Source organism: Xenopus tropicalis, chromosome 5, assembly GCF_000004195.4.
Source record: "Xenopus tropicalis strain Nigerian chromosome 5, UCB_Xtro_10.0, whole genome shotgun sequence".
NCBI lineage: Eukaryota > Metazoa > Chordata > Amphibia > Anura > Pipidae > Xenopus > Xenopus tropicalis.
In genome coordinates this window covers 69482799-69506978 of record NC_030681.2, presented here as the reverse complement: position 1 = coordinate 69506978, position 24180 = coordinate 69482799, and the positions used below count along the sequence as shown (strand labels likewise).

Genomic DNA, 24180 nt, shown 5'->3' with positions numbered 1-24180 from the left:
TGATGCAATGCTGTAAATAAATGCAACATGGAGAAGGTGGTATGCACCAGGATCGGAAGGAGGCACAGGCCACAACTGGGCCCACTCCTCCTTGTGCCGGAATTTCAATGTACATGTTTATTTTTTAACTCAATAAATGTTTATATTAAGATAAAAAGACCCATATCCTTTGGTTGTGAGGGAAAGCAACAGCTGACTGAGAGCTTATTCTATGGTAGGGTTGTTATTGTTTCAGGGGTTGCTTACAAGCCTTCAAACTTATTTTTTAATCCCAAAGACACTTGTTAAATTGACTTGGATTTTATTAAAATTTTGATAAGTTGTTTCTGAGTGACAAGCATTTTTTAAGAAAGCTAGACTGAAATAAATGAAGCACAAGCAACCCCATTTTGACATTGTATAACACCTGACTGATCAACAATTCTGGTGGATTCTTCAAACTCATTCATCTATGCACATTTTAATTGCAATTTTATTTGTTCATCTGGTGCCAAATACTTACCCTTGTGTTCTCTGCAGTGCCCTGATTTCCAGCACATATAATATTAATTATGTTAGGTCCCATATTATTATATTTTTTACTATTAAAAGAACAGTTCTTCTTTGCAAAACTGTTTTAAATACTACACATAAAAATCATAATGCATAGCTTTATATATTTTATTATTTATTATTGTATAATTCCATTTCTATAATGCAGGATATAGGTATGGGATATATTGTCCAGAATGCTTGGGTCCTGAGTTTTCCAGCCAAAGGGTCTTTCAGTACCTTTCTGTATCTGGAGCATAATTTCTTAAAGATAATAAACTATATTTTATTAGGGGACCTGTTGCTCTAAAAAATCATTCTAGATCTGATTTTATTAATATAGTTGAGCAAAATAAACGTTACTTGCACGATAATATAAACTTGGATATATTTAAAAAATTGAGTTTGAGAATATGGCTTGACTTTGCCTATGACAACTTCCATTGATTTCTATAGAAACTTGCAAGCTTTTAGATGGCAAATTTCAAATTCACGTTTTTTAAGGGCAAAAATACTCGAATTGAGAAAGAAAAGCAAACTTGACCATTGATAAATCACCCCCTAAGCTTTGCATTATACCAAAATCTAATGTATGAGCCAGAAAGGAGGAGCTTAGATGGTCAGCTCTTTTGAGCAGAGACCTCATGCATTGGATATTGGTTGTTTTGTATGTAATTCTGTATGTTCAATGAAACCCATTTATTATATACAATGCTGTGGAACTCATTGGCACTTTATAAATACATGTAAACCTTATATATTTTAAAATAAAGAATTTGCGCATGGGGAATTCCACATAATTTATGGAGTCCTAGAGTGGGAGACTTGGGGGCAAACAAAAGCAAAAGCATTTCTACTCTTCTGCTTTCTGATACGTGGTGTGCTGGCTCCTCAGTTGAGAACAGAGATCAGGTGCAATAAACTAGGAGAAGAGGAGCATATAGAAGGATAATGAAACTGGGCAGCTATATATATATATATATATATATATACACATCGTAAACAAAGCAAAGTGGCAGCTTTTTAAATGGTGCAGCAGCAAAGGGATAAAGTGGGAATGGGAGGTTTTTTTTCTATTATTTTGGGTCTGCTTTTGAAATGCTCTCTCGAAAAATGTACTCATAGCCAGTATCACTGTAACTGTTATAAAACTCAGGGGTGCCACACTGTGCTTATTATAAAACTTTGTAGTGCCATACTGTGCCTGTTCTAAAACTTTGGGTGCCACACTGTGTCTGTCATAATACACTGAGGGCCACACTGTGTCATGAAATGTTGGGAGAATTAAACTGTACGTAACATGAAATTTTGGGGGCCACACCATAACTTAACATAAAAAGATAGGGCCACACAGTGCTTGTTATATATAACACTGCATGTAAAATGCATGAAACATTGGTGGACCACACTGTGCATTTTGTGGAATTCTAAGTGGGGGGGGCACACTTTTTTTTTACCATACTGTCCAAACAAAAATTATTGCCTTCCTTCTACTTTTCATCTTTAATTTCAGTAACATTTTTAAAACATTACTAGCAAGCATAGTGCCCATTGGGCAATCATGTATGTACACAGGGCATTTATTTATATGTTAAACTGTCAAACAAGCAAAATCAATCATTGCCCAATGGGCATTATATTTCGTAGTAGGATTATATTAGAATCGTGAGCAGACAAGTGAAGGTGGAACCAAAGAGGCAACTGGATGCCTTGGGTACCTTACCCTATGCCCTGACAATGCCTGGGTTTTTTCAGTGACAGTGGGGGTCAGTTTTGCAATGTATCAACTGGGAAAGGTTTTTCACAGGTTAAACACAGAAGGAAAATGGAATATCTTTAAAACATTACTTTTAAAGCATTCATGTTAGCTGGGACAGCAGAAACTTTCATCAGGTACAAGGAAGCAAATCAAGAATGCAAAAAAGCTAACTGATAAACTGACAATCGCTATCTGATAAGCTAAAATAGAGATGGAAATGGGTTTTGCAGCTAGGAAAAGGAATCTAAAAGTATTTTTTAATTATGTAAACAGGAAAAAAAGGGGGTTGGACCCTTATTATCACAGGGTGTCAGTTGGTTGATGAGAACAGGCAAAAAAGCAGAAATTTTGAACTCTTATTTTTTATCTGTTTATACAACTGAGGAGCCAGCTAATTAAAGGCTCCCCTTTTAATAGACCCAATTCTAGTTATATAACTACTGATGCATGGGTCACTCAGGAGGAAATTCAAAAGAGACTTGAACATATAAAGGTAAACAAAGGTCCAGGACAAGATGCTATTCATCCCAGGGTATTAAATGAGCTTAGCACAGTGATCGTCAATCCTCTTCACTTAATTTTTCAGGATTCATTAAGGTCTGGCATGGTGCAGAAAGACTGGCAAATTGCTAATGAGGTACCATTATTTAAAAAGGGATGTTGTTTTCAGCCAGAAAACTATAGGCCTGTTAGTCTGACATGAGTAGTATGAAAGCTTTTGGAAGGGGTAATAAAGGATAGGATACTTGAATATATTGCAAATCACAATACTATAAGTTTGAAAAAGAAGAAAGAAATCCCTTTTAATGTTAGCGAAGAATATTAATTAGAAAAAGTAATATTGGTCTATATACTTTGTGGTTGCCTAATGTCAGTGATTGGCTATTAGGCAGCTTTCTCTCTCAACCCAGCAATAATGTTTCCAATATAAGCAAGTTAAACACCTATTTGAATCTCGGTGGTTATACCAGGTAATGGTAAAACAAATTCAATTAATTAAAACTGTGTCCTATGTGCAATTCATAACTGCAATCCATCACTGATGTCAGTAACTGAGAGGATCCTCCCCGTTTCGTTTCCCTTACTTTGAGCTTGCATCTGAGTGCCGACGTGTGCGTGACGCATGAAGCCAGAAGGGCACTGCAGGTCCGGTATAGCGGGGGGGGGGGTGGGGGTGATGGGGTTCTTTACCAGCAGAGAGCCTGCCCCATTAATGACTCCAGTTGGGGGGCAGGACATCTGCAACGGAACAGGGTTCATTTTGTGTGCTATTAAAGGTATAATGTCGTGATTTTTATGGTATACTTTTTATTTCTAAATAACACTGTTTAAATAGCAAATAATTTACTCCATTTAAAATTTTATTCTTGAATGAACAAATGTATTTTTTTTTATTTGTAATATTTGTGTGTAGGCAGCCATCTCTGTGCATTGTGCCTGAGTCTGAGCTTTCAGAAAGAGCCAGTGACTGCTTTCAAGTAAGCTATTGGTTCTCCTACATCCATGTAACTGAGGGAGTCCAAAGTCGGACTTGGATTTTTTACTATTAAGTGCTATTCTGATATCCACTGGGAGCCGCTATCTTGCTACCTTCCCATCATTCTGCTGATAAGCTGCTGGGAGGGGGGTGACATTACTCTAACTAGCAGCTCAGCAGCAAAGTGTGACTGAAGTTTATCACAGCACAGGTCACATGGCTGTGGCAGCCCGGGAAATGAAGAATATGGCTAGCCCCATGTGAAATTTCAAAGTTAAATATTAAAAAAAAATGTGTTTTTGAAAAATGTTTTCCCATGACAGTATTGCTTTTTCCTAAATGCTTATTTTTAATGTACCCCAATTGTGTTTGAACTGTTATCTTGGCCTTTATAGCCTTTAGATCTCTCCTGCCTTGCTTGAATGCTATGTTATACAGTTGGAATATAACTTCATTATTATTTTACTATCCATATATGGTAGGTTATACAGGCTAGTTCTTTGTTGACCATTACCTCATGTACTAACAGCTACCTGACCTCAAATTCTAGTTTTACTTTAATTATTACAAAAACGTTTCTTCAGGAATCTGAAATTTAAAAGCAATATCATCCTTACTCCCTTGTGAGTATGAACATGTATGTCAAGGCCAGATCACGTACAAGCATGAAGGGTGGTTGCAGTTTTCTACATCCTGCGTAGTGCTCTAGTACATACAACCTAAATGCAGACTGCTGTACATGGTACAATGGCAGGTGTGCTGATTTTGTTTCCAGAGATATGTACAGTATTACTTGGGTGTGGTCTCAGATTAGTATATGTTGGACTTCAAAGCAGCTGGGTCTGGGGTAGGTTGTTTTCATTATTGTGGTACTCTTCTAAATTATTGGGGTAAAAAATTAATTACATTTTGTTGTTAAACCACACTAAGGGACAGATTTACTAATGCACGAATGCTTGGAGCGGTCATTCAAACGCTCCGAGCGTATTTTCGCCGACTTTTTCTATGCTTGCGCAACTTTTTCGTACGCTTGCGTGAAAAAATCGGAAAGGTTTTCCCACTGTTTACAATCAAAAATTGCGGGACTTTCGGATCGCCAATACAATATTATCGTGACTAATAATACGATTTTTTCGTATGCATTTTCGTGATATTTGCGACCTTCAGAAATTTTCGTATCTAATCTGAATTTTTCCCATCCGGGATTCGAACTCGTGATTCGATAAATCTGCCCCATAATCTCAAATCTGTTGCTAAATGCAACAGAAAAAGATACAACCTGGTTTACTGGTGTTTTTTCCCCATTAGCATACATAATATAAGCAAGGCAGGTGTTTAATAGTTTTCTCTTGGGAGGCATAGAAAGAGTGTGCAGAGATGCTTTGCTAGGTAACAGACATGCTGCTTACTAAGCTAATTTGTATACCTAAAAATGTTAAATTAAAAATATTAGAATTTAATTTATCTATGATTAATACAAAAAACAAGCAACCCACATATGAATGTCCAAAGTGCAGAGATCACATCACAGGGTGAACGAATGGAGAGCTAAATTCTAAGGACCCATTATGCGGAGTCCCTTATTAGACCATGTTTATCAAAGAATGCTTGAAAAAAATTAATTGAACTATTGGTCAAATATTGGGAGTGGAGGCTATGGGGGTGATGGGCATTATTCACAACTATGAAATAAAATATCCTTTTTTGTTCCGTCACACATTGGAACTCTGAACAAAGAAAAAAAAATTTGGGGAGTAGCGGCTCTAGCTACCTTGCAGTGGGTCCCAGTCTTCTCTGTGCAAGCAAGGGCCAGAATTGTGAAAATCTGCCCTTCTTTGCACAAAAAACAAAGGGACCTTGTGGTGCTACAGTGAAAAACCTAAATATTACTTCATCTCACCTGGCCCTATAGCACAAAAATCTATTTTTGGTCAGAACCAGGATAAAAAGATTTATTTTTGTCAGAGTTTAGGGCATAGAAACAATAAAAATCTGGTGGTGGTGGGTATTGCTGGTAACCACCAGACACAAGAAGAATCTTAAATAAGCGGAGAAAAAAAAATGTATTGCTTTTGCTAAAACTTTGGGAGCAAAGGCTGTGGTGGATATTGTTGGCAACCATAAAAAGTGGTTTTTTTTTTTAGGTTCCTTGGCACAAGCCAGAGCTCTAAGAAGAGAGGATAAAACAAATTGCAAATTGTTAGTAAGCCCTCAGTGAGTATAATCTGTAACCCGAGACCCTGCTCTGTTGCTAATCTTAGTTCATCACTGCACTGGCCCAAGAAACTAATATCAATTCTTTGCTCAATGTGGACCCTCTCTACAGCCCTGGGCAGATGCACATAAACAGTAGAACCAAACTCCAGTGTTTCACATCCAACAGTCTGAGGGACCATGAACTGGCCCCTTGCTTAAGAAGTTTGAGGACCCCTGCCCTGGACTGACATGGCACCAGCAAAGTCCAGGGCCGGGATCTCATTCTAGCGAGTATAATTAATGGAAAGTGCCTAGCAAATGACACCCACTGCCAAGGTTGATTAGTTTTTTTCTCTCCTTTATTGGTACCTTAGTTATTGGGAGCTGAAGCTTTGTGACAGGTATTGCAGGAAACTGCCAGGAACAAAAAAAAAAAAGCAGCTGAAACACTACTTAAAAAATTTGGAACAGAGGCTCTAGCGCAGGGGTCCCCAACCTTTTTGACCCGTGAGCAACATTTAAATATAAAAAAAGTTGAAAAAAGTTCATAGGAGTTGACTGATAAAAGTTGTGAATGGCTATTTGGTAGCCCAATGTGGACTGGCAGCCTACAGGAGGCTCTGTTTGGCAGTACACATGGGGCTGGATTTAGTCCGAATTTTGGATTTTAAAAAGTACATTTAGGAAAATTTGGGATTAAACACGAAAATTTCTGAAGTGCGTTAATTTCCTGATAATTCACATTGTTATCGTACGAAAATATTGTGGTACGATCCAAAAGTAAACTGTGCAAAAAACTTTCTGACTTTGATCCTTCTGTGCATGATTTTGGAAGCCTCCCATAGGACTCAGTGGCACTTAACCTGGCCAAAGGAAAGTCATGATACCGAAGCTTGAATGAATATGAAACTTTTGTACTGGTTCCGACAAATACAATTTTGTAGCACAAATTGTCGCAAAGTACGAAAAAGTCATGCAAATGAATGAAAAAAAAATTGCAGAAAAAACACACAATTCTAAAACTTAGAGAAAAAATTAATTTTTAGTATTCAGACTCAATTGTACATTGATGGATGTGCTCCATGGTCCTTATGCCTCCAAGCCAGGATTTCAGAAGTAAGCACCTGCTTTGAGGCCACTGGGAGCAACATCCAAGGTGATGGGGAGCAGCATGCCGCTCCTGAGCCACTGGTTGGGGATCACTGCTTTAGTATTGTTGGAAGAGAAGGACCTGATGGCTGCAATACCTGCAGGGTAAAAATGCAATTATTGTTTTACTGTTACCTGGAACAAGTTGGCGTCAAAGTAAACAAATTACTTTGCTGTGGTCGGATTTTGTGAGCGGAAACTATAGTGTCTACACGTACAATTAGCAGCCATCATTTTGTGTAAAAGTACGAGCTGTGAGTAAAACACTAAACATGTGAGCGGATGACCGCGGCCTGCCGAACTCCCCACAGACACCCGCGTGTTGCTAGCAGCCAGTGCTTGTGTGACGCTGATTGCTCCGGCCGTGCTAGTCACTCCCCAGGCGGCTACGTGCCACGTCACTGCGCGTATATACTCTGTAGCCGCGACCGAACTGTGCGAGAGCGGGACTGCTGCATCTGAGGAACTAGGGGCAATTTCAACGGTGATGCGGGATATTTAAAAAGCGATCTGGGATATTTAAGAAGCGACCTAGGATTACGGGCTGTGTTATGAAAATCGGGACTGTCCTGCGTGTGTGACACTTGGGAGGTATGTTGGGCATTTAGATATTTACAATGTGTGCCTTATTTGAGCATATGCTTTTTTTCATCACTATCATCATCAAAACCATGCCTAGAATGCAAAAAGTTATACAGTAGTTAATATGTTTATTATTTTTTTAAACCACCAAAAAAGCTTTTTCTTTCAATTTCAGTTTTTATGGCGTGTTGCTTGTTTTCAAATTCATTTGCTTGAGTTTTGACTTTGCCTGTGCTTTTTGGGGAAATCTTCAGTGAAACAATCGGCACTTTTGGCTGGGGACTGCTATCGCTGCATTGAATGGGTTTGCTACATTTACTTGCCCTCTGCGCTGGGGATGTGAATCAACTATGTTATTAATTGCTTAGTGGTCTGTCAGCATAGTTATTTTCAATACTTATATTTAGGTCAGTGTCCCTGAATAGCATCTGGCAAGCGAGTTTCTCTTGCAAAATACTCCATATCAAAACAGTCACTTGGAGCACTAGGGATATGTCAGAACTATATCAATAAACAATATTAATAATTATTTTCATGAGAATGACAGCCTTTGATTCAGTTAGTTGTTAAGAAAATATGTAACTGTGTCATAGACCCATGCTGAGCATGTATACATTGATTGTGTTTTATTTTACACTGATTGTGCTCTAGGTTGCTGAGTATAAAAATATGTATTTTTGCTGTGTTACAGTGTGTCTGCCCCAGTTATTTCTGCTGTTACTATATGTGGGCTATGAGTATGCTTACGTATATTAAATGCAGTGCTTGGCATGTGGTTGTCCAGTTTATTTTTATTCTTTTGGGTAAAATGAGACTGAATACACAAACTCTTTTCCTATTGCATTTATTGGGATTTGTTGGTATAGATATAGAATGAGGGGGTATTTGCAGGTGGAGAAAAACCCATGCGTGTTTAATGAGTGTAATGCACCGTTTTGAGGACACACCCCTTTGGCAGACATACAACCCAGCAAAAGTGCGCAATTAGCCTTCCAAGAGTTTTGTCATAGCTTACATTTTTGGACTATAAAGTGCTTCACAGAGTTCATTATAACAGTGGAAATAAAAATCTTACAAAACAGCAAATTTGGTAAAACAGAACAGAGTTATGAGGAATTATTAAATTATTGTATTATTAAATAACATGATTTATTATTCATCATTAAGGCCACGTGGGAACTTTGTAGACCACATTCCTTTTGTAAAAATATTCTCCTTTTTATCTTGCCCTTCAGCTACCTTTTTCTGTTTCAATATCTGTCATCTTAAGTTAAGACACCTGATTAACATGTTTAAAAAAATAAAAAAAAGAATGTCTGGCCAAAGTGTTTTTTCTTTCTTTCCTTTAAGCATTATCAATCTTCATGTGCGGTTTATAGTTATGGATGCTGGATTTCTATTTACTTGTCTGGCCCACATAGCACAGACCACAAGGACACCTGATGTAATAGATGACATTTATAATGTTGCACCCCTGTATGACTTTAATAGTCATACACTACACATGAGAATATATGTGGACTTTGTACTTTTGGGCTATCTTGACATTTTGTCAGCTACTTTATACATGGGCTTGTCTTCCCATGATCTGATTATTGACATGGAGTAAACATGATGGATAGCTCAGTTTGGCCCACCGTGGGAGAAGACAAATTGCTTCTTGGCAGCGATCTTAAATTACTGAATAATTAACTAAAGCCTTGTTGGGTTTCTATACACTCATTTTACATTTCTTTTTGCATTCCATATATAATGTCATAATTGTCATTGAATTTGGCTGTCCAGCATGCTGTTTGTGATTTAATTGCCCCACTATGTAAAACAAGTATTGATCTAGGGTATAGATGCTATTTATTTCTGAGGGTTTGGAGAAAAATAGAAATGTGAGGTTGTTGGTGTAATGGGATTTTGGCTTCATGGGATCCAGGGTATAGTCTTGATAAGGTGGGTCTTCTTCCAGTGTTTAATATTTAGAGCTGAAGTGACATACATAAGACACGGAATGTCAGAGATGAACAGAAACCCAGAGAGTAATCTTGCCTATAGGAATGGAAATAGGATACCACCAGTGTTAAGATGGCCATACCTTCTCCGATTTGGTTGGGCAACTTGTCAACTATATTTCCCTACTATCTGGGTAAATTTGTCTGGTGGTACTTCTAGTAGCTCACACCCTTACACACAGGTGATCTACTATGCTTCCCCATGTGCTGGTTTTTAATGTGTTCAATAGCATGGTAATGCATGTGCTTATATGGCTGAACAGCAGCATGCATGTGAGATGTAAACAGTATTAATCTTAACATATAATGGACTGAATAGAATAACGTTAAATTCAAGCAAGAACACAGCTTTTTTGGCCCCTTCTTCAAGGCAGATGTTCTCAGGGTTGTTAATGTTTGTTGATAATACTTGTACATCATAAGTTCAATACATGAGGGTTGTTTTTAACTAAGAAATATCTATTTCTGTAATTTCTGATTCTACTATACAGAGCAGGAGCTATAAAAACAAATTACAAGACCACAAATAAGCCCCCTATACTTTGAACTGCCTCTTATCCCAAAGCCTATCAAAGACTACAGCTAAGGGGTTGTTTATACAGAGATCGATAACTTCAGTTGGACTAATGACCATGAAGTTGTTGGTTTTTTTTTTTTTTTTTTTTTTTTTTTTGCTATCTTGAATTTTGTAAATCGTATATGAAAAGTCAAACTATAATGGGTAGGGGTACAATTAAAGATAAATGCATTCTTTACTTTTGATTCATTGTACCAATGAGATTTGAGTAAAAGATGGCAAATGCCCATTCATGCAATTAAAGTATGTGGAGAATCATTGGTTATGATAAGGAAGTGTAGGGAGCATCAGCGTGATCAATGAGTCCATTAACAACTAAACATCTCACAGGTTTTGGGAAGAATATATGTGTAGTTCACTGTTACAAATAGTGGGGTTTTTTGCATGTTTAAGTCCAAAAGCTGCTAAAATGTGACATTTTGTTTGTAATGTAAACCATATTTATTTTAACATATAATAGACTAAACAGCATAACTTTCAAGTCAAACAACAAAACCGCTTTAGATATAGTATCTGTGGTGGAAGAATGCTAGTGGCAATTGGGCTATGTGTACAAAACTAAAACAGCTGCTGCAATGAAAAGACAAATTGGGTCACATGAGACAGTGACACTTGCCATCTGCATAAATTTATGAAGAGCAAAGGTATTGTTTTATAGAAACATTAGCATCACGAATAACAGCACAAACTGGGGCAAGTAGGGCATTGTGGGCAACTGGAAAAGAGGACATGTATACCTGCTCTGGTGTGGTCCAATTATAGTAGAATACATATATTTGTGGTGGCCACATAAAACTACTTCAAAACTGCATTCATACAGCTGGAGATTCTACCTGTTTAATGGAATATTTTGTAAAAACACAATAAATGTAAAATTAAATATATTTATCTCTTTTGTTCTTATCTATGATGTCATGCACCAGAATAACATCAATATTTGTTAAACAATGATGGGGTGGGTGTGTGTTTGTGTGGGTTTTTTTTTTTTTTATGGTAGGCCAATTCCATCACTGTTTTATACCAATCTGTTTAAGTCACTGGGACAAATTCCATTTCCAAGGTACTCCACAGTGAGCTAAGTTGCTAAACTTTTAACCTGGGCTTGGTGCGTGTCTTCTTTTAAAAAGTAAACCAGCCCATGCTTAGTACACTATGTTATAAAAGGTACTACGTTTGGTACAGGTCTAATCACCTCACCTATATCAACCAATCACCAGGTAGGATTTACTAGTTGCCTGACTATTTTAAACATCTTATTGGTTGCTATGGCCTACTGCACCTGGGCAGACTTAGTGCTTTTTATTATATATGGGGGTATGTCTAGCCTAGTTTGCCACTCTTGGGTCTGGAGGAAAGATGGAGTCATCGTACCCTCAAGTTCCCTCAGGGTGTTTTACTTTCCTTGTCCTTTAACACTTGAGAACCATTTACTTAGGGGCATGTTTTTCTAGGCATGATCTCCAGTGACAGGCTTGGTATCGGCCTGTCTGTGTGCTCAATGGGTTGATTTTGGCACTTCATGCCAAAATGCACCCTGTGTGCAGGCCAGTGCGCATTAATGGCAGGGCAGAAGGGAGCAGTCAGTACTTATCAGTATTTTAGTGGTGTAAGGTTTAAGGGCTCTGGCACACGGGGAGATTAGTTGCCCGCGACAAATCTCTCTGTTCGCGGGCAACTAATCTCCCCGAGTTGCCATCACCTGCCATCCCACCGGCGAAAATGTAAGGCGGCGGCGCGATTTGGGCAAATCGCCGTAAAAGCCTCGCGAAGCAACTTCAGCGATTTGCCAAAATCGCCTGTGCAGCATGTACCATCCCACCGGCGACTTGCATGTTCGCCAGTGGGATGGTAGTTCGGGGAGATTAGTCGCCCGTGACGAGGGAGATTTGTCGCGGGCGACTAATCTCCCCGTGTGCCAGAGCCCTTAGAAGGACAACATTGCATTTAGAATAATGTTAAAAGTGCAGTATTATATTTTATGGTATTGTAGCATCACAGAACAATAGTTTATTGGCTGCTGGTATCTGAGCACTCCAACAACTAGTTTAACATTGCAAACTAAGATTGTACAAAAGAGGAAAAAATCTACCATTACGGTTACGGTACATTGAAGGTGAGATTCCCTTTTAGCCAAGGATACATAAAATTAAAGGTGATGCGTGAGTTAATATAAAAATACATATTGCTGCAGGGCAGCACTGATTCCTATGTAACCTTTTCAAATGGATGATTGTGTCAGCATTTTTATAAACACATGGTGGATTGCTGATTAGTAATGATTTGCTTCTGTAGAATGCATTTTCCAAATGGTGTATTTTAATGTGTTCCAGCACTGTAGTTTATATTATTCTGTCTCATGTGTCAGTGCCCTTGAAATCTGATCATAAAAAGAAAAAGAACATATTTTTTTTCTGCCTTCAGTGTTGCTATCTGCTTGTATGGGTATATGCAGTACTGTTTCTGCCCAGTGGGAGCTTTACAGGAGAAGGAAAGGTAAAAACTAATTAAGCTTTATCAGAAAGGCCTATGTAAATACAGCCATAAGCACTCACTCTCTGTCAAAAGATTTGTTGCATCTCTTTTCCTGAGCCAGAAACACGCTACTCTCCTTTTCTCCCCTCTCTTGGTCCCCCCTCCCTCAAGAATGCTAAGAACTCACACTTCCTGAGCCAATCAGCAGGAAGCTTCCTCATAGTCTTACAAATTGAGCATGTACACTGGTTTGGGTCTTGGTGCAGGAGCGAGGCATTATGGGAACTTTCTTTACACAGCTCAGCGTTTTTTCTTCCTGTTTGGCTTCTGATCATCTGAACAGGTGAAATATGGGGAGACTTAAGGGCACTTGAGAGAACTGAAGGTATGCCTGCAGCTTGAGATCAACTTTTTATTAGCCTTTCCTTCTCCTTTAAAGTGCACAGGAGAGCAAATGCTGAAATAACCCTTTAATACTTTGCTGCAGAGCTGATCCATATTGTAGATTTCACTGTTTCATTACAATAACTTTCAACTGCGTTGTGATGGTACAAATGGAAACCAGACTGCACAGGTGAATTATTCTGTATGATTTCAAGGCAAGTCAGTATATGTGAGTTATTTGTTTGACTGCAAGCACCAACAATGATGTAAGCAAGCATTCAGAATTATTGCAATTGCATATAAAGGTAAATTATGAATAAAGGCTTAATTACCCAATCAATTCTTATTTGTTAAATAAGCATCTCTTTCATGGATAGCAACCAATAGTTGATGGGCCAATGATCAGATAATACAGCTGGGTCTGTGGAGACCCACTGAAAAGAACCACATCCAATGCAGTTCTTGTCTTACTTGCGGTGAGTCAGCAGCTTTTATCGGCCTATGTATGGCCAGCTTAAGTTTTATACCATACTTACGATTGTAAACAGGGGCAAAACCGATACGATTTTTTCACGCTAAAAGTACGAAAAAGTTGCGGAAAATATGATTGGATTGATCGAACAAACGCTCGGAGCGTTCGTGGATAAGTAAATGTGCCCCTATGCCTTACTCCAATGCGATAGCAAGCAACCAGCTGAGGAAGAGGGTCGCAATGTAACCTTGCTCTACAGAGTAGCAGCATTCATCCTCTTGTACTCATTACTTGCTAAATTTACATTAAAGTATGTTTTATTTTTCAATAATGGCCTCTTGGTTGGTTCTATAATTAATATCCTCCTTTACCTAGTATGTGAGTATTGCTAGATGGCCTTTTTAGGCAGATTCCAGCAGAAAATTGACCTGCACAATGAGTGTGATGCAAGCGGTACTTAGCCCCTGCGTGTTTATTCAAAATGTCTGACGAAGGGATACGCCCCCAAAATGTTGCTGCTATATTTTGCATAAACCGGCAGGGGCTTAGCACCGCCTGCATCACACTCATTGTGCAGGTCAATTTTCTGCTGGACTATGGTGAGAGTGCAGATGCCATTGTGCCATTTTTTTCCCAGTTCTTTTTTTTTTTTTAAATAGTGCTCCAGGAGACATCCAGTGTTTGGCATTTTTTTTTCATAACACAAACTGCCCCTGACTTATTTAATTGCTTCTTGGTCTTCACGATGCTGTTTATTAGATATTTTCAGTAGCACACTCCATATTCAAATCATATGGCATTTAATTGCTCACTGGTTAAATCACTAGAGTGTATCTGTATAGCTGCGTGCCAGTCCTGACCAATATTTGTATACTTTAGGAATAGTGATGAGTGAATCTGTCCTGTTTCGCTTGACCAAAAAATTAGCAAATCTTTTACACAGCAAAATAAATTGATGCACTTGCAACAATTCTTTTTGACATGCGACAAATTTTTCCATGCCAAATTTTGTCACCCGTTTCTTAAAAAAAATCTGCCAATGGCAAAACCTGGAAATTCAGAGAATCCATGCCTGGCAATTTTAATAATCTAATCTGCTGATGCACCATGTCAGCCTGTTCATGGCATATCAGGAGATGACGAACATGGCTGTTTGCCTGAACAACTGGAGAAGTAGAAAGGTGGCCATATGTCCACCTGAGAGTGCCACCATTTACAGCAAAGGTGGTAAATGCTTATTTAATGAAGACTTTACAAATTGTGTATTTGTCAGTGTAAAAAATAAAATGGAGTAATTTTTTTTCCCCACTTCAACATTAAGGTGTATTTTGGGTCCACAGTACCAATAAAATGTTCTTTATTCCAGATTGTAACAAAATCCATGGGAGTGAATACTTATGGAAGGCGCTTATAATATATGGATATTTAGTACTGGTATATGTCTTCAACTTTAGGGGTATTGCAGACATTTTGCTTGTTGGCCCTTCCCTTTTTCTCTGGCCTCCATAGGGTCTTCATAATTCATCAGCACAACCACATATCGTTCCTTATCGGTGAAATCATTAGGGCAGGAAGTGCATGTGCATGGACAACAGCTGGCACTAAACCAAAACGTTGCTATTAACAGAGAAGTGGAATGTTTAGTGACCCACAAGGGATTCATTCAATGAAGTTATTTTGCATTAATGTCAATAACACTGACAATGATTTCCCACGGAAGCTTTCCATCCTTGCCTTCCTTTTCAAGGAGTTCCGCTGAGACTGACAGTGATAACATGACATTTTGTGTCACAACAACAACAACAACTTTTCGTGGGTAATAAGGCTTTAAATTATGGTCATATTTATTTACAGTATGTGGATGCATCCAGATGATTCATGGTTATTTAGTTATAATACTGAGAAATAATATTGTAAATATATTTAGGTGTATCTGCATGTATTGTAGACAAGTCTAAAATGTGTCACTGATTGACTCTGACAGGTCCCTTTATATTACTGCATGAAATTTAAATCTTATAAAAACAGAGCCAGGCTGTAGCCTAGACACTAATCTAGCTTACTTAACCTTTGTGGTTTTGTTACTGGGCTATGGGAAAAAGCTCCAGACATTACATAGTAGCAGTTGTGAAAATATTTATATGTGGAGTTCATTACAATTAATTACTTTTGCATCCTCTATCACAATTCCTTATCTTAAATAATTCCAAAACTTACTCTTTATGGTCTCTTATTTTATTAGTTAACATACCAAATTTTTACAGAGGTGGCTCATATCCTCATCTGTTGGCCTATAGAAATATCTTTAAAAGTGTTTGACACAATGGAGCAGTAATGGGAGGGTAGTAATAGAATGACTGACTATTATTACAAAATACATAAAATGAAGTTACAGTACCTGTACGGAAATGCCCAGATGCAATCTGTATATTTTATGACAGGGGTGGGCAAACTTTTAGGCTCAGGGGCCACATTGACTTTTAAAATTTGACAGACGGACCGGGCCACATTTTCAGGTGTGTTTTCAGAAAACACTATTTTGCAAATGAAATTCAGTTTCTCAGTTTTTAGGGACAAAAGTTGGGTTTTTTTTTTTTTGTGCTGTCATGAAAAACATGTTTATTTCGAAATTCACAAGTTAATAGAGCTTCTCCAACAGACTCCTGCATTGAAATCCATTTTTCAAAAGTGCAAATGGATTTTTTTTTTTTATATTGAATTTGTTTTTTATATTGAATTTTAAAATTTTACATGGGGCTAGCCATATTCTTCATTTCCCAGAAAGCCACAGCCATGTGACCTGTGCTCTGTCAAACTCAGTCACACTTTACTGTTGCGCTGCAAGTTGGAATGATATCACCCCCTTCCCTTTGGCCCACGAGCAGCCAATCGGCAGAACAGTAGAAAGTTAGCAAGATAGCAGCTCCAAGTAGATATCAGAATAGCACTCAATATTAATTAATTCAATATTACAACTAAAAAAAAATACTTAAATTGGTTCAAGAATACATTTTTAAATGGTTGAGTAATTGCTATGTAAACAGTGTAATTTAGAAATAAAAAGTATACCATAAAAATCATGACAGAACATGGAGTGTCCTTCAGAGATGCAAAGATCCATTACTCTAATCACTCAGACCAGCTATTTTTAGACTGCATATATTTCACATGTTTGTGTATATTATACTATAAATAAACAGGCAATGATTTTCATACTTAATTCAGTAAGAAGAATGCATTAAATCTCTCCTTTGTTATGCATGTTATTTGGCATTCTTTACTTTCATTACAAGCAATTTAAAATAGTCTTAACGCTTTAAGTGCCAGCAGAATTTGACATTTCGGTTCCCCTCAGTGCCAGACGTTTTGTAAACATTCTGTGCTCTCTCAGTTTAGAGGCTTTTACTGGGGGCAGGGTTAAGTGTGTATTTCCACTTCTGGAACAAGATTTTAGAGCTTGAAATACAAAAAAAAAAAAAAATGCTATTTTTCATGATATAGGGATTTATACCAGAAACATATTTTATTTTATGGACAAAAATTCAACTGATTTGGAAAGCCTCATGTCTCCCGAACGTGCCAATACATGATATGTATAGTTTTATTGAGATTTCTGACTTCTATAGATCAAAAACTCCCAGCAGTAAATTACTAAATTTTCAAAGCATTACAGCAGAATACGGCATACTTTACATTCCAAAGCCAAAAATCCTGAAACATTAAGTTTACTCCAGGAAACCATACATTTTTGAAAACTACACATTCTGACGAATCCGAAATGGGTAACTATGTCTTCCAACTCCTAAGTACCAAACGGCAATGCTTTACTGAATTTAGCATTTTCTATAAAAAAAATTATGAAAATTCAAAAAAAATCGCCTCAAATCTTCCAATTTCAAGCATCATATCTCCCACATAGTATTAGGTACCAAGAAAACACATCCTAAATATGAAAGCCAAGGGTCCACTGAACGGTTTGATGCCCATTGTGCATAGGATCACTGATGTATCTGGAATTTAGAAACCCCAAAAGGAAGTTAGTACATACAAATTGCCCCGGAGATCTATTTTAGCTACTGAAAATTCAACACATTTACTGCATTTTCTGTGGGGTAAAAACACAAAAAAATACATTGACCCCCCAAAACCATATATTTTTGGAAAGTACACATTCGGGCGAATTCAAAATTAGTACCCATGTCTTTCTACTCCAAACTACAGAGTCGCAATGCTTTCCCAAAATTGTTGGTTTTGATGAAATACCTGAAAATCACATCAAATCTTCCACTTTCAAGCACCTTATCTCCCACATAACATTAGGTACCAAGAAAACACACCCTAAATATGAAAGCCAAGGGTCCACTGAACAGTTTCATGCCCATTGTGCATAGGATCACAGATGTATCTGGCATTTAGAGACCCCAAAAGGAAGTTAGTGCATATACAAGTGTATACACTGCAATATAAGCTACTGTCATGTGCATTATGCGGCATAAGACCCCCTAACAGTAAGGAGACCCTAGAAAACTATACATTTTCCAAAAGTACACAATCTGACAAAACAAAAATGGGTAAATACATCTTTCTACTGCAAACTACCAAGCTACAAAGCTATGCTAAACAGAACGTTTTTTTTGACATTTCTGAAAATTGTCACAAAGCTTGCATTTTACCCCATTATGTACCCCCACATTTTGTACCGTATCAACATAAAACATTCTAAATATGAACGCCAGGGGTCTACTGAACAGTTTGATGCCCTATATGCATAGATTTACCAAACTATGTGGGGTACAGGGGCACCCAAGTAAAAATAGTGCATATGAATTTTCACATAAGATGCTTCGGCTCATGCAGTTTTTGCACCCGGTATGTGTATTATGTGCCATACGACCCCCTAACCGTAAAGAGACCCTAGAAAACTATATATTTTCCGAAAGTCCACATTCTGACAAAACAAAAATCGGTAAATAAAACTTTCTACTGCAAACTACCAAATTACAAAGCTATACTAAACAGAACTGTTTTTGTGACATTTCTGAAAATCGTCACAAAGCTTGCATGTTGCCCCTTTATGTACCCCACATTTAGTAACGCCACTAGTCTACTGAACAGTTTGATGCCCAATATAAATAGATTTACCAAACAGTGTGGGGGTACAGAGGATGCCAAATTGAAATACAGCAGACAAAATGTCCATGTGCAAAGAAACATAACAAAGAACAATGTAAAAAGCAATAAAATTGATATAAATAAAAAAAAATCTAATTTTTTTTTTTTTATTTTTTTTTGCCTAATATCTGCGGGCAGAATAACAGTTTGAGTATTTTGGCTTGGGCAAATAAGTTTTACAGACAAAGTCAAGCGAACAACAACTATGCATAACTGAAAATGCTATAAAATGGCTAAACATGCAGTAAAATACCCAAAAATGCACCAAAATCACAGAAAATGTAGTAGAAACCTCCAAAATAATACACAAAAGGTATTGTGCAGTGCAGTTAGCGAATACACTATCTGCAATGGCAATAAAACATTTTTTTCAGGCAAGAATAAAAACGATGCGATTAAAAAAAAAAAAATTACAAAATTGTAATTAAAAGTGTGTAAGTGTGTGTGTGTGTGTACATTAGGTAAAATGTGTTTTGTGTCCATGTGTGTGAGTTTGCAAGCAAGTGTGAGTTTTCTCTAAGTGCTGTAAGTGATGAATGTGTGAAAACCTCCCAAAAATGTGTGTGTGAGTATAAGTGTGTATTAGTGTAATAAGTGTGTGATTGTGTGTGTATTTGCCACTTACTTGAGGTCTAGGTGAGGATCTGGAGGAGAAAAACCATCTGGCACACCAGCAGCATCAGCTCATGTGAGGGGGCAGGTCAGGAAGCAGGGGGGCCAGAGGGGGAAGTTGCAGAAGGGAGAGCAGTGCCGGGGAAAGCCACGTGGATGGCAGGTATGTCCCATGGGGCCCCTGGGTGATTGCACCCCAGGGGCCACTCGTTCCCCCCCTCTGATTGTTGTCTAGAAGCTGGGGAACGAGTGGGGAGCGAAGGAACGGCTTGAAAAGCCGTTCCTCCGCTCCCAGGTCCGGAAGTGCAGCAGGATGTAGAATCTACGTTCTGTGGCTCTTAGGTACTTTGATACACAGGACGTAGATTCTACGTCCTGTGGCACTAAAAAGGTTAATAGCCTCTCTTCCCCTTTTTCCCCTGTGTAAGATTTAACTGCTATATAATTTGCTGACTTTTCCATGCCAACTTTCATTGTTGCCATACACCATCAATACAATGAATCTTTTATGACCAAAAGTCATACCAGGGGAGCATCTCATTTTACATAGCTAACTATTCAGCTGCATATAGAAAGATTGTAGCGGATTGGTAAATCCAATATGCACTTAACATTTGCAGCAAACAATATCAATGTTTAAAAAAAAAAAATGTTGATTTGGGGGTAGTCGGCCCAGGTGCAGGCACACAGTGAATTTCATCTCCTCCAAAATCTTTTTGTCCCTATCTGTTCTTTGGGTCGGACTCTTAAAAAATGTAAGAGGAGTCCTGTCTTCTTCAAGTCTATTAATAATCCACTTTGATCTACTGGCTTCCGATGTTATTTCAGGAGTCCAAGCCAGAGAATGCTGCATTCAATAGCAATTCATGTATATTAAAAAGTTGCTTAGAATTACAATTTTTTTTTTTTTTTTTTACAACAAATAGTTTCCCAACCTTTTGGACAAGAATTCATTCAGATTTGGTAACATTAAAGCGTACCTGTCACCCTTACCTTAAAAATCTCCTACTGCTAGAATTCACATTCCTTGTTTTTTTTTTTTTTTCATTTTGTTGAGTATTTTCAAAGATACAGCTACTCGTTTCTGAGCGCTGTCAATAAAATCCAGTCTGCTCTGCCTCTATACCTAAGGCATAGAGGCATCTTCTAATGCTAACCGTCACCGCTCCTTTCTCCCCCATCGCTAGTTAATCTTGCGCTGTTTTCTGTAGAACGCTATGTTATGCGCACAATTTCATCTACTGCGCATGCGCGAGATTAAGAAGGCAGAAGATGGAGGATAAAAATGGCGCCTTCGTCTTCCGTACCTCAGAAGCAACGGGGGATTCACAGCATAATGGCTTATCTAACAGAGGTAGCAGAGGGGGATTAGAAGTCCATGTAAGCTGCAGATTGCATTGATATGCTTTTTAAAATAATCGTAGGAGGTGACAGGTCCGCTTTAAGGAGCATATTTATTAAGCTGTGTAAAATGAATTCGCTGAAAAAACGGTGTAAAAAGCTGTGTAAAATAAACAGAGAAGGTCACCGTCCGAACACCAGATTTTACGCTATAGGTCTATGAAGATTCTCATTCATCCAGGTCATGATATCCAGTATCTAGTAGAATTAAGTCTAAAACAACTGGACTTTTCTGAGTTTTTTTCTTGAAAACGTTTCACCACTCATCCAAGTGGCTTCTTCAGTTCAAATGACTGGTAGGGAATTCCCCAGTATTTAAACTCTTGATGGTAGTACAGTCACAGACATCCAATCACAATGGTTCCATTGAACTTGTTCAGTTAGGTGTTAGCTGAAACTGACAGGTGTAAGAAGGTATGATCCAATCACAATGGTACCATGATTCTCATTGATGAAGGCGTTAATCCATCAAAGTATATGACTAGAAGTGTGAACTGTTGTGAAACCGCCGGGGTAAGGATGTCAAAGCGGCATTGTATGTTGATGACAAGCGGTGTCGCAGGCCCCCCTCCTCTGTTCAGGGATGGTTTTTCCAGGCTGGCATAAATGGCCTCTTTCACACCTCTCTCAAACCATCTGTCCTCTCGGCCCAAAATATGCATGTTACTGTCCTCAAAGGAGTGTCTTTTTTTTCTTTGAGGTGTAGATAGACTGCTGAGTCTTGTCCTGAGGAGTTCGCCCGCCTATGTTGGGTCATTTTCTTACAGAGAGGTTGTTTTTTTTTCTCCCCAATGTATAAGTCAGAGCACTCTTCACTACACCGGACAGCATAGACCACATTACTTTCCAGGTGCTTGGGTGTAGGGTCTTTAGGGTGCACCAGCTTTTGTCTCAGGGTGTTGCTGGGTTTGAAAAACACAGGAATGCGATGTTTGTTAAAAATTCTCCTAAGTTTTTCTGATGTTCCAGCAACATATGGGATGACTATGTTGTGCTTTTTTATTTGAGCTTTTTTGATTTAAATATTTGTTAAATTTTTGTGATATTTAGTTTTATATAATCATGCTGATTTTTTTTTTTTTTTTTTCAGTATAATCTCTGAACATGACAACGGAAACAACATCTGGCATTGAATTAAATAATTCAGGACAGCCTGGGGATCAAGAAGAGCATACTGGGATTTCTAGTAAAGAGAGTAAAAAGGTAGAAGAAAATATAGACCAAGAAATTGTGAATAACCCTGGGGAAACGGAGCAAGTAATAGACCCACCTTCTCCTTCTACAAGTGCTGGGCAGCAGAGCCCAGGAAAACGACAAAAGGAGATACCTGAAAGCAAAGGGATTTCTAGATTTTTGCCTCCATGGCTTAAAAAACAAAAATCACAGAGTCAGGTTGATACAAATGAAAATGGAGACAAAAACATCCTCCGTGAAAAAGGTAGTGCTGAAGAGGGTTCAAGTCCCTCTCAGATAAAAGAGGAAGTGGATATTGGAGGTGAAAAAGATCAGCCCGTGGCAATAAAAGCAGATGATAAGGAAGAGAAACGGTCTATTAGTACAGAGATTCAGGTTTGTACATGTTTTTAAATAGAGTATGTTAAATATTACCGTATCGGTACAGAATCCATATCCAGAATGCTCATGCTTATCTTGGAAAACCCCAGGTCCTAAGCATTCTGGATAATCGGTCCCATCCCTGTACTTCCACAATTTGTAGCCAAAGATGAAACTTGTGTTCCATATTAATCCAAGACCATCATTTTTACTGTAACAAAGTAATTCTTTGCAACAGGAGTATCCATATCATTCCAAATAAAGATGCACCTTTTGTTCTAAATTCATGATGCTGAGATGATGGTGTGAAAAGTGTGGTGTGAACACAAAAGGTGTCATTTCATTTATATATTTTTACGATGTCTGTCTTTTATTATATAAAGCATTTTCTTTATATTTTGATATTGTTCTGTAATTTAGTGTTACAGAGAGATCAAATGGAAATATACTTTTCAGCCATGATAGGGCAAGACTGCAGCCTTCTTTCCTCCTGTTGCAATTTCCACCTGTACAGATTTGACTGGCTATTCACAACCAAAAAGCAACCCAAAAAAACATTACTGATGGAAAATGGATCTAGCAAAGTTCAATCTTGAGATCATGTAAATGATGTGTATTGTAGATAATTATCTAAATAAGCAAATAAGCTTTTCAACTTGAAATTATAAACTGCAAAATATAAGTGCTTGGCGTCTACTAAACTATTTATACCTATATATATTATCATCGATAGGTATTGAAAATTAATAAAAAGGGGTTACAGAATGAAAATGGTATCAGATGTACAATTTGCTAAATATGTTACATGTAGAGACTTTCAAATGTGTATGCAATATTTACATTTTTCTGGCGGACATGTTGGCCCCTGCAAGCAAAACTAAAATCCCCTACAGTAAGGTATCCCACATTTGATTATCATATGACCTATATTTGATAGCCTGGAGACTTCATACTTAGTTTTACCCAGGAAAACAATATATCGTTTTTTTTCAGGACAAACTAAGCTTTCCAAATTTGTTAGAATTTTGGTGTAATTCCAATTCTGTAACAAGATATAGGCTTCTAAATGTCTACAAAATTAAAAAAAAATATTTTCAATAATATAAACACGCCTACCAGAAACAAAAATTATTTTATGCACAAAAATACAACTGATATGGAAAGTCCCATGTCTCAAAACTCCCAGCAGTAAACTACCAAATTTCCAAAGCACTGCTTCAGAAAGCTGCATACTTTAGATTTCAAGGCCAAAAATTCCACTAACAGAAGGTTTATGCCAGAAAATTACACAGATTCTGGGTAATCCAGAAAAGGCACAACTGTCTGTCTACTCCAAACTACCAAGTTGCAATGCTCTCCTAAAGTTATTGGTTTTTATCAAAATTTGTGAAATTTAAAAAAAAAAAATCACTTCAAAGCTTCCAGTCTATAGTATCTTATCTCCTATAGGTCATAAAGTAACCAAATAAAACACCCTAAATATGAACGCCAGGGGTCCACTGAACAGTTTGATCTATCATTTCTGTCATTTCAGCTTCTGCAAAATCAACACATTTACATCATTTTGCGTGGGATAACGCTAGTAAAAAGTACGCTCACCCCAGAAAGTCATATTTTTGGAAAGTACACATTCTCCCAAATCTATAATGGGTACCCATGTCTTTCTACTCCAAAGTACCAAGCCACAAAGCTTTTCTAAAGTTGGCAATTTTGATGACATCTCCAAAAATCCCCTCAAAGCTTCCACTTTGCAGCATCTTATCTCTCACATAGCATTAGGTACCAAGATAAAACACCATAAATTTGAACGCCAGGGGTCCACTGAACAGTTTGATACCA

At 37.8% G+C, this 24180-nt stretch overlaps 1 protein-coding gene and 1 long non-coding RNA gene across 13 annotated transcripts in view; one reads left to right on the top strand and one right to left on the bottom strand.

Moving 5' to 3' along the window:
- Window positions 1–6986: 6986 nt before the first annotated feature.
- Window positions 6987–7419, bottom strand: LOC116410904. Its single transcript, XR_004222725.1, has 2 exons — window positions 7331–7419; window positions 6987–7210 (listed from the first exon to the last, which is right to left on the bottom strand). It is a non-coding gene; the product is annotated as an uncharacterized LOC116410904 (long non-coding RNA).
- A 110-nt stretch (window positions 7420–7529) lies between these two features.
- epb41l2 (erythrocyte membrane protein band 4.1-like 2) overlaps window positions 7530–24180 on the top strand; it is a 77778-nt gene continuing 61127 nt past the window's right edge. For all 12 annotated transcript variants that reach the window (XM_012963685.2, XM_012963681.2, XM_012963679.2 and 9 more), the window contains exons 1-2: window positions 7530–7703; window positions 21878–22356. In XM_012963685.2, the coding sequence (XP_012819139.1) occupies window positions 21892–22356 (465 nt within the window). In that variant the 5' untranslated portion in view covers window positions 7530–7703; window positions 21878–21891. The remainder of the gene's footprint in view (window positions 7704–21877; window positions 22357–24180) is intronic.